The sequence below is a fragment of the Anguilla anguilla genome, chromosome 7 (assembly GCF_013347855.1).
Source record: "Anguilla anguilla isolate fAngAng1 chromosome 7, fAngAng1.pri, whole genome shotgun sequence".
Classification (NCBI taxonomy): domain Eukaryota; kingdom Metazoa; phylum Chordata; class Actinopteri; order Anguilliformes; family Anguillidae; genus Anguilla; species Anguilla anguilla.
Genome location: NC_049207.1, coordinates 14,904,989 through 14,915,997, shown reverse-complemented (window position 1 = coordinate 14,915,997; position 11,009 = coordinate 14,904,989). Strand labels below are relative to the sequence as shown.

Sequence of the window (11,009 nt, the reverse complement as noted above, 5' to 3'; positions counted from 1 at the left end):
ATAAACTTCAAATATAAAACAACTGGTACTGGTACTAAAACCGCAGAGGAAATGAGAGGAACATGGATTGGAACAGAGTGGGGTACCAGGTGGCCCTGTGGGGACATCGCATTGGATTGATCTCAGAACAGTGTGTAGGATTTATCTCAGAAAAAATTAATCTCTGAGATTTATTGCAAGAGCGCACTTTGACCACCTGTGGGACTTATCTCAGAACAGATTAATCTCTGAGATTTACACAAGAGCAGAAGGAACACCCTCCAGCCATAACACTGAAGGAAAAAAACATTGTAGGAGGATGAGTCGGTTCATATCCACGTTAATGTTAGAGAAAATGTCATTAGTTCAACCAACGCATAGCGCAAAGCTTATAGATTCCAGAGCTATTAAAACTGTTGAAAGACAACCTCTTCAGAACATTTATGATAAACTTGTTCTACTGTCAGGGCAGGGGATCCTGTCTGTATGGCATAACCAATGACCTTGCAAACATTATAGCACTAATAAAAATGTGTCAATTCTTCCGCTGCGGATGCAGGGAACTGAATTGAATGACAGGGTCACACCTAGAGCAGAAAGAAAGAAATGAAAGGTGAAAACAAAGACAGGTATGTTTCTGGCAACATAGTCATAAGCATTTATATTAACAAGCAGCCTTTGACAGCAAGATGCGTTTGTGATTAGTATGAAAAAAATCCAACCCAACGTCTTCCCCAGAGTTTGTTCCCACATACAACATGTTTGGAGTGTTTAAAGAAACCTTCACGAACATAAAATGTTTCAATAAATATGCAGGCTTACATTAAAACCATACAATATTTTAGTAATAAACTGATGAGATATTCCTTATGTGTGGCTTAGAAAATGAATATTACCAATGTATGGCTGATTCTCCCAAAAATAATTAGATGAATAGTCTCATATTCCAAAATGGGAATGACTTGCTCCCCTCACTCATAAAATGGACAGTGTTAGTTCAGTTATGCTTTATTATCATTATTCATTATTATACATGAAGTATAAAAAAATGACACTTCTGTGAAACCACATAGCATTACACCCACGCCCCTTTGGAGTATATAAATGCTGATGTATTTTCTGTATTTTTCATGTATTTGAAATGAAACCTCATGAATATGTTCAGTCTTGGTACATACTGAACACACTTCATGCACACAAGGTTAATTTAGGGCATGATGCATGTCAAACCACCTTATTTCTTTAGAAAATGGCTTTAAATCTTGCAGTATTAATTTGACTCTAGATTTTTGTGACAGCATTTTTTATTGTTATATATGCAGCTATGCATTTGGGACATGTTGTAGGATTAAACAGAGTGATGGGCGGGAGATTAAAGTAATGCTTGTGGATGTGCTCTCTCGCCTGTGAAAAGATTACTGCTGAGCATGTCAACCAGCTTTCGTGACCTCTTATGCCCCTTCGCTGACGTCCAGCAAAAAGCTGTATAGCACCACAGTTCAGGCTCAGGGTAGACTGGATATCAACAAAATGGCAACCAAGCCACATAACAGGCACTAACACTGGTTACAATTTGTAATACAGCAATCTTCCGCTCTCTGTAATTGCATGGGTTTGTCAGCCTAATTATTTTTACAGTATGTACAAGACATCATAGGTCTCTAAGGACATACCACAACATTCAGTATAAATATGTAATATGCAGATATGATTTCTCCTCATCCCTGAAACAGAGCAACTGCAATATAAGATGTATAAAACACAAATTTCACATTATAAATATAATATCTTTCATGACTTTCAACACCATTATTCTTTAAGAGCACAATTAAAAAAGGAAAAAAGAAAAGTTCAGACTGTGGAGAGTGGCAGGTTTGGTTCTATGGTTGCCTCTGTTTGTTGTCTGACTGGCTCGCCGTTGCAGACGTTGTCCCCTGGCAAGGAGGAAGAGCAGTCTCATGCTGACCATTTTTTTCATCAGGTTCCTTCATCTCCTTGCTGTAACGTGGCTCATTACAATGCTGTCCTTCACAGTTGTTACCCTGGTCCTCTTCCTGTGAGATGCAGATCACGGAGTGCATGGACTTGGGTACTGATTCTCCCGTTCACGCTCATTCACCTCATCATTGTCACCGTCATCATCACTACACGTGGTGTTTTCCTGTTCTTTTGAACTTTCTGGGGGTGTAGTATCACCATGTGGCTTTGCTTCATCAAGACTGTCCTCTGCGTCTCTTCCTCCCATGTGACCTGAGTCACCTGGTACAGAAGCAGTTATGGCCGCCAGCCAAGGAGTCAAGCAATCTGCCTGGAGGAGGGTGTGCATTTCTACCCCTCCAGAGCTTGGCCGGCCCTCACCGCACCACTGTTTGTCTTTCACCACGCTTTCTTCCTGAAATGACACAGACTTTACAACAGACCTGTCGGGTGTTTTCCCATTGGACAGAATGGAGGACGAGGCACTCCCCGGAGGGGGCACAGGGACCACGAACACTGGCGGGGCTTGGCTCGGAAAGGTGGAGCCATCACGATCCCAGCCGAACGGCCTCACTGCCGGCATGTTCGTTTTTTTGGTATACATTCCATGCTTGCCGTGCGCAAGTGAGCTCATGCTGCTATTGTCAAATGCTTCATTGTGATAGATTTCCTCCGTTAGAGGCACTGGTCTTGCATGGTTCACCTGTCAATCAGGGAAAAGCCATTTAGATAACCTCCTACTCGTCTCGCCAACTTCCTGCCATGCCTCCTATTCCCTCCTGTGGGATATGCCGTCAATTTGTCAAATAATTTATCAGAATTTTGTATTTTACATGACAGAATTAATTTAGGATATAACAAGTGAAAAATATTTCTACTGTGTTTTATCACATTTTTAATTATAACGTGAATGGACAATTACAAGATGCCAACATTATTAAAACAGGATGACATTCACTTCAAATAGCTTTTGACCATAGGTGTCTGTCTGAAAAAATTACACACTGTCAGAAGGAGCACCTTATTCACACAGCCAAATAAATCACAATAGAAACAATAACAGACTACACCACATGAACCACAGATTGTACACAGAAAAGAATGCACACTGAACACAGGGTGTACACTCAACACAAACAGTGCACTGAACATAGACTATACACTGAACACAGTTTGTATACTGGGCACAGGCTGTCCACTGAATGCAGGCTGTAGGCTGAACACAGACTATATTCTAGACACAGGATTTACACTGAACACAGGTTGTACACTGAAACACAGGCTGTACACTGACCAGTTTTAGCTTTATTTTTAATTATTTATGTTTTCCATTTGAACACTTTGTTCAGTATTGGTGATTAATAAAAACAAATGTCATTTTAAATGTTAACGGTTCAGAATGTCCAGCACATTTGCATTTATTCTGAATGTTTTATCATTGACTAATTATTCTAGCTGTCAATGAAAAATTAAACACATAGTGTATTGATATTAAGTTCACCCACTCACCACAAACTGTGGGTGCCTTGCTTAAGCTGATTAGTATATTACATAAAACCATGGCTATTAACATTTTATGTCTGGTAATGAAACTTAATTGTATTTTACAAAAATGGGTGGATTAAAACAGTTTCAGGACCGATTTTTACAGCATGCTATTATGACAAGCATTCACTTGTACTTTCATGCAATGAAAATACACTTTTTCAGTTTTACAACCACTGCCACTTCAATACAGATGCTGACTAATACAAATGCTCACCTGGTGAAACCACTGTAAAGTCTAAATGAGTAGCATGGTTGCAGAAATATGCAGGGGTGGAGAAGGGAGGAGGAATTATTGGATATTAATACTTGTAACCTGTCTGGAAAATGCATCTTGAGAACTAGCACAGAATAAAAACTAAATCTTTGTGAAAATACCTGGATCAGTTTGACTTTAACCCATGGATAAATAACCAAGCAAATGAGCCAAAATAATGATGCATAAACACTTTTTAAAATCATAATTTGCCTAAGCTTTACATTTGCAGTTTGGTCTCGTTTCCAGCATTCTGACACTTATACAAATGAAATGTAGAGACACACACACACACAAACAAACAATAAGACGTAGGCATGTAGGCACACATGCACACGCACACTCTCAAACACATTAAGTTTAAAGACTCAGCTTGAGTCTGGAGGTTCCAGAGTCCGCGGTTCTTACCACATTGGGGTGTTTCCCCAGTGCCACCGACCCCCGATCTGCCGGATCCCGTTGCCGCCTCCTGACCAGCTGCAGGAACAGGACAGCGGCAGCCCCCAGTGACAGCAGCGCCGCTATGGCGACACCCCACGCCGTACCCACGTCCATCCTGCCGGGCGTCCACTGCTCTCCAAAAGGGCTGTGGGGTGCTGAAACAAAAACTGAAACTTTATTTTATTTTATTTTTTCAACAATTTTATTTTATTTTCTGATGGATTTTCACAAAAATAAAGTCTTATTCTGCAAGATTTTCATAAAAATTAAAGCATATTCTGCAAGACCTTCACAAAATTAAGACATTATTTTGCAAGACTTTCATATGAATTAAACTGTATTCAGTGAAGTTTTCACTGTGAACTTCATCAGCTGCTACATCCACGCTGTGTCCATACTGTATATGGAACATAAAGCATTTGCACAGCTTGATGGTCAGTGTTTAGATGGCTTAGCCCTTCCTCTGCGTGTGTCCATTTGCTCTTGTGGAAGATCATGCCGCTAATCCAATTTCTCAGGCTGATTTCTTCTCCTCATGGGTTTGCCAGCGATTACTGACAGATACAATAAAGCAGGCTATGCTCCTTTGTGGGTTAGGCACCAATTAGCCATGCATTCAGTACAGCATGTAGCTTATGACGTTTTCTTCATTGCCTCTGTGTGGAAAACCTAGAGGTCAGGGCAGGCACTTCTGGGCAGATGGTGTGGACATGTAATCTTTTGTGCAGGAAGCAAAGTGCACAACCCTCACCCCAGTCAGCTCTGATCTGAGTGTCGTACCTTGGTGTCCTTTCTGGAGAACTTCAATGACAATGGAGGCTTTGGCCACCTCTCCTGACTCTGGATCTGTAGCAAGCACCTGCAAAAAAAATCACTGCCCATGTACAGTATTCAGATTATTGCACCTTCACAGCATTCACATTACTGTAAATGTACTGCACATGTACACAATTTCATTTCATGGATCTAAATATTCTCATATACTCATGTATCCTTTATGTATCCAATGTGCAGATACATCACAGTATGTCTTTAACCAGTTTTCTGCTTACCTCCAAGAAGTGCTTCTCAAATGCTTTCAGATGATTGGTTCTGGCAATCACAAGGCCTTCCTGTGTGATACGGTAGAGTCTGTGTGTTGTGTTGTTAGACTTTGGCCTTAAAGAATACTGGATTTGAGGGTTGATCCCCTAAAATACGATGATAGAATACTGAACGTTAGCCACATGTGGAAGCAGAATGAATACCCACAGTACTTTTGGATAATGATACAGTTTAGATGAAACACAGACAAATATGTAAGAAGCATAATACAAGGAAATATTCATCAGAAAAAACAAAGGTAGCATACCTGATACTAATCACAGTAATCTCACATGAAAACGGATGTATGTTGCTCTTAACATTAACAGAAGCACACCCATTTTTCATACATGCCTGACTATAACTAATATCACATCAAGCCTCGCCTGATAGAGACCACAGAAAACTTGGAGTAACTGTCTCAACTGTTACTAACCAACCACGCAAACTGAATATATCCAGGGAGTCAGAAAAGTTCTGACAGGTCTGACAGACGACCAGAGGAGCAACATTACAAGAAAATTGCCGAGTGGATTACAGTGAACAGGACACAGATAAAGGGGCTGGAATTGGCACAGCATCGTGTGGAAAGAATTACACGATAATCTCCCATCTGCCGCCGTTCAGTTTCACAAACGGAACATCACAGAACGCTGGTACTAGTTCATCACCGAAGTGAATGTATTAGACAAAATAATCTCACCATTTTGCAGTATTAGTTTAATTTCAGTCCACTAATTCCATTCTATGGGCATTTTCAATGTGTTAAATTAATTAGGCATTAATGAGGATTAGATGAAAGTCAGAGAGAGGGCTTTCCACATCGTACTTCTCTGAAATCCAGGTCGGTGGCTTGGAGCACTAGGACAGTGTTCTCGTAGGTGCTGACCAGCGCCGCCGCGTCACTGTTCTCTGTGATGAGGCCCTTGTACGTGGTTTTGTTGAACCGAGGAGGGAAGTGGTTCTCAGCCAGAACGCGGACCAGGGCTGTTGCCACCGTGTACTTTTTTGGGTCATCTATTTGGAAAGCCTGAAGGAGATGAGAATCATTTCACAAAATATAGTCTAAACCCATGAGATCCATGCTATTTTTATATTTGTATGTACATTAAATTTAAATGTGTGTGCATAATAAACACAGCCATTTCTCAGTAACTAAGTATAAAATTTAAAAATGACTTCAGCCACTTGACTATAGCTTTCATATAAACATCTCTCATTGCTCAAAAAATCACCCAGTTCATTTTATTATTCAACATATATAAATATGTGGTTTGTCCATGTGAAAATTGTGTAATATATTGTGGGAGAAACAAAACATATATTTTTTGCATGTTCAAGCAGTGCAATTTTTAAATGATCTGTCAGCTGCAGACCTACTTCTATGAATGACACTCTTTACAGATATATCAACAGGAATCATGGCTTCTGTTGACCATGAAGGAGTGGGCTCTGACCCTGGATCGATATCGATCTATCACAATAAATGTTGGGGTTTGAATTAAGAATGGGAAAACTAATTTTATATCAGTTGCTGTATGTCTCTTACCATGATCCTTAGTCTGTGAATAGGGGTCAGCAGTCTGTTCTCCACAGGCCTCGTCAGTACAACCTCTCCTGTCTCGTTGTTAACGCGGAACCTCCCATTGTCAGCACCTGTTGCACGTAGGACACTTTACAACAATGCAAAATGCACATGAAAACTTACACAAATCTTAACACACAGGCCCAGATATGTTGTTGTTTTGACAGTGATTTTGCCCAATTGTCCAGACTCGTCCCACCTGACAGGATTCTGTAAAGCAATGGTGTTCTCAGACCCCTGTCTCCATCCTCAGCACATACTGGGCCAGGAGAGAAATATAAGACTTTGCTCTGTAAAACAGAAAACAGGCGTCATACTGACACAGACACCAAAACAGATAACAACCTGTTATCATATCAGCAGCTGCAACAAACTTGTATCAAAGAACATAGTACACGCAGGCACATTACTCTCTGATTCCAGTGGGTCAAAGAAGACAGGATTTACACTTAACTCTCAGGAGACACTGTATGTTTCTTATACTTTCGTAACAACTCTGTTGCTGAACAGAGACTCTTGCCTGGTCCTTCTCCGTGATGTTGACAATGTAGATCGGGTTAATGCAGATGGGGTGTGTCTGGTCCTTAGAGAGAGGGGTACAAGGCAGAAAACGAGGGTACTGGTCATCCCCATCCAGCACGTTGATAGTAATGGTGGCCATGGCACTGTTCTTCTCCCTGGTGTTCATTTCCTGTGTCAAAACAGAAGGGTCAAAAACAGCAGCTTGGAATTATTACTATCATCATGACTGCGTGGGTTGTGAGTAAGCAAAGAACTCCACGATATAAGGAGATGTACCGCAGCATAAATGACAAACTCCAGGTGCGTTTTGGTCTCATAGTCCAACGGTTTATCCAGAATGACTTTGCCGCTGTTGGGTAGGTCTATCCTGAAGTACCAGGCGTCAGGCTGTGAAGATTAAGCGTTGCAAATCAATGGTCACTTGCAAGCATAATGCCTTTAATGCCTTCCCCACTATCAGCACAGTGCACATCTGACGGTGTTGAGTGCTCCGAGCCACATACCCAATTTCGGTCAATAACATACATGATGATATCTTCATCTGCGTCGCTGGCCTGGACAGTGAACACCACAGTGTTTATCGGAGTCAGCTGGAGGGAAAAGATATTATATTTTCTTCAGCCACACTAACACACATCCAAATACACAAATCTCACAGTGTCGAGAAGCTCCCCTTTGGAATTGTCTCTCTGTCTTAATGTATGTGATATCTGATTAGATAATAGCACACATAGGAATACACACTTACCTCACTTATACGGAACGGTTGAATAGTATGTTCTAGAAATGCTGGTCTGTTGTCATTTTCATTAAGAATCTCCACCATTATCCTATATTTACTCTGGAAAAAGAAAGAGTTCATATTTACAGTTCATATTTACAGTATGCGCTTCTCCCACACATTCATAGAATTATTTAATAGACTTTAACCCTCCTGTTATGTTGCGGGTCAAATTGACCCTTTTTAAAGTTTGAAAATCTAGGAAAAATACTATTTTTTCAGTATGAAACTTCTTCTACTGGCCTTAATTAGTGTAATCAACATTTTAAATGAAAATGGTTCATTTCATGTATTTGCAAACCCCCCCTGTATGGGGATTGACCCGGGAACATTTTTGCTGTACCTAAAAAATGAACAGAACAGGAGGGTTAAGGTTTAAGTAAGAACCTCAGAACAGTCAAACATTATTATTTTTGAGGGAATACAAGTATAAGTAGAATACAACGTAAAAAAATTCATTTGAATCAGCATGGAGTTTTCACATCTGTTTTCCAGCTACATGGGTAAGAAGAGAGACCCTTTTGCTGCACCTGAAAAACTCTTCTTACTGGCTCGTATGTACATGTTTCTTCAAATTGTTCCAAACTGGACGGTTAAATCTGATTGAACAGATAAACACACACCTGTATTGTATCTTCTTCATAGCATGTCAAAGCTGCCATTAAAATTGATCCCTGGACCTTTGAGAATAGAAAAACAAGAACAAGATCAGTCATACTAGCATAGTAAAGAGGCAAACATTTACAAATACACACAAAAAAAATTGGCTTTACAACTGATTACCTGAAGAAGCCACAGGTATGTTGACAACAGAACAAAATGTGGTGTAATTCTGACAGTGTAGGAGTTCAGTGTAGGGACATTAACAGAGTGTAACAGTTGGTGCAGTGTTGATACACAACGTACAGTGATACACTGAGGGGGTAGTGTGGATTTCCCATTACCTCTCGATCCAGGGCCCTTGAGAAGGATGAGTTCAGCCTAATGGTTTTACCCTCTAGAAAAAACCAATCAGCATTGTCTCCGGTGAGGGACAAGCGCAGGCTATTGGCTGCTGGGTCTCCAATGATGCTGAGGTTTGCAATGAACTCTCCAGTGGGGCTGTTTTCTCTGACTGTGGCAAAGATGTCCTGACCCCCAAGGCATAGGTTTGCTGTGAAAATAATGGAATACTGTGTTAGCAAATAATAAAATATTGTTAACAGATACGTTTCACATGTGCACTGGAAGCTTATAGTACTGCAGCTTTGATAATTTTAATTTCATACACTAGTAAATTTCACCACAGCAGCACACATTTTTGACAAAATTATTATACAGAATAAAATCCAAAATATGTAAAGAAATACATGGGTTACTAAGGAACAATTGATAAATTAATAAGAATAAAAGAACATTGTATATATCTGCTAATATAACCATTGCACAAACAAGTAATAATTTTAAATGATTTTACATTTGATATTGTCTTACACTATAACACTACATATACAATGAGCTCCATTTTCTGGACAAAGACATATTTTGCTCTTGATTTGTCCATGTATTCGACAATTTTACATTGGTAATAAAACAATTCACATGTGGTTAAAATCCACATTCTCTGCTTTTATTTAAGGGTATTTTATGTACTTTGGTTTCTGTACTATGTTTAAGAGGCCTATAAAATGCAACATTTTGAATGAATTAAATACACATTGACACATTTGACATAGAAACTTTGAAGTAAGAAGCAAAAAATCACCTTTGACAGTGTGGTAAGTGATATGTATTGCCATCTGGCAGAGTAGTGCACTCCAGAGTTTCAACATGGCTGCCAACACATCAGGACTCCAGCCTCAGGTTTGAAATATCAATGATATCAGCTAAAAGATGGAAAAAAGGTAACTTAGCCAAAAAAAACCTGTCTTGAGCCCTCATACTCACTCCCTTGTTCACTCTTCATTTTCTCCTTATGACTTTTCAAATGCCTTGAACCAATTAGTCCATCTTTGGACACTGTTAATAGGCTCCAGGCAGCAGTAAAGCTGCTAGCGCAGATTTCACTGTAGCCTGTCAGTGCACGGGGAGTTCCCCATTCCAAAAGGCTTTTAATGGACTCTCATCTTTTGTAATCCCTTAAAATCCCATATTTTCTTGAGAAAAGAAAGAGGTAAGAAGGAGAACTGCCAGGATTCTATAACGTAAGAATTCGGTAAAAAGGAGTGCGTTAAACGGTCCATTAAATTTGTTAACAGAAGAAATCAAGGCACTTGAATAATCAACAATAAAGGAATTAACAGCATTTTTAATACTTACTAAAAAAGAGTGACTTGATTTTTGTTTGTTATCAACTCATATTTTCTTGTTTTACCTCTGAGACAACAATTAGGTAAAGGCATTGTCTGATGCCCCTATAACGATATCAAGAATTGTTGGCACTTGCTTTGTCATCATGGTGGCAGTGTTGTGAACTTTGTCCTTAAGTGGATGATACAGCAATTGGTGCTTCTGTAGTGCTAAGCCATGTATCTGCTTTCATTGAATTGGCCACTAGATGTCAGCCTTTGTCACCGACAAACACATTATCACACGCTTTGTGGGCGATAAATTATGGTTCACACACTGTCACTGACTGAATCATGGGCACCATATTAGCCCTTTCTTCCCAAATCAGTGTGCACACCTACACTTAAGTAGTTACTTGCCAAACAGTATTAACAAAAACTGATTATCTGTATGGCCAGTGATACTACTTTAGGTCGCTAACAGTGTGCATTTTCCTGTAACAAAGCGTAGCACCTAGCCTTGTGTACTAATTTCTGAACTCCAAAAACCGCATTAACATCTTGGATAGTGTT

General features: G+C 39.8%; 1 protein-coding gene across 1 annotated transcript; it reads right to left on the bottom strand.

Moving 5' to 3' along the window:
• Positions 1-1,039: 1,039 nt before the first annotated feature.
• Positions 1,040-10,003, bottom strand: LOC118232302 (cadherin-related family member 5-like). Its single transcript, XM_035427186.1, has 14 exons — positions 9,914-10,003; positions 9,114-9,322; positions 8,793-8,849; positions 8,137-8,229; positions 7,892-7,978; positions 7,665-7,775; positions 7,387-7,557; positions 7,066-7,156; positions 6,831-6,937; positions 6,111-6,311; positions 5,251-5,388; positions 4,979-5,057; positions 4,166-4,365; positions 1,040-2,659 (listed from the first exon to the last, which is right to left on the bottom strand). Exons 1-14 carry the CDS (start codon positions 9,978-9,980, stop codon positions 2,048-2,050), a joined length of 2,223 nt encoding a protein of 740 aa, XP_035283077.1. The 5' UTR covers positions 9,981-10,003; the 3' UTR covers positions 1,040-2,047.
• Between the last annotated feature and the right edge of the window lie 1,006 nt (positions 10,004-11,009).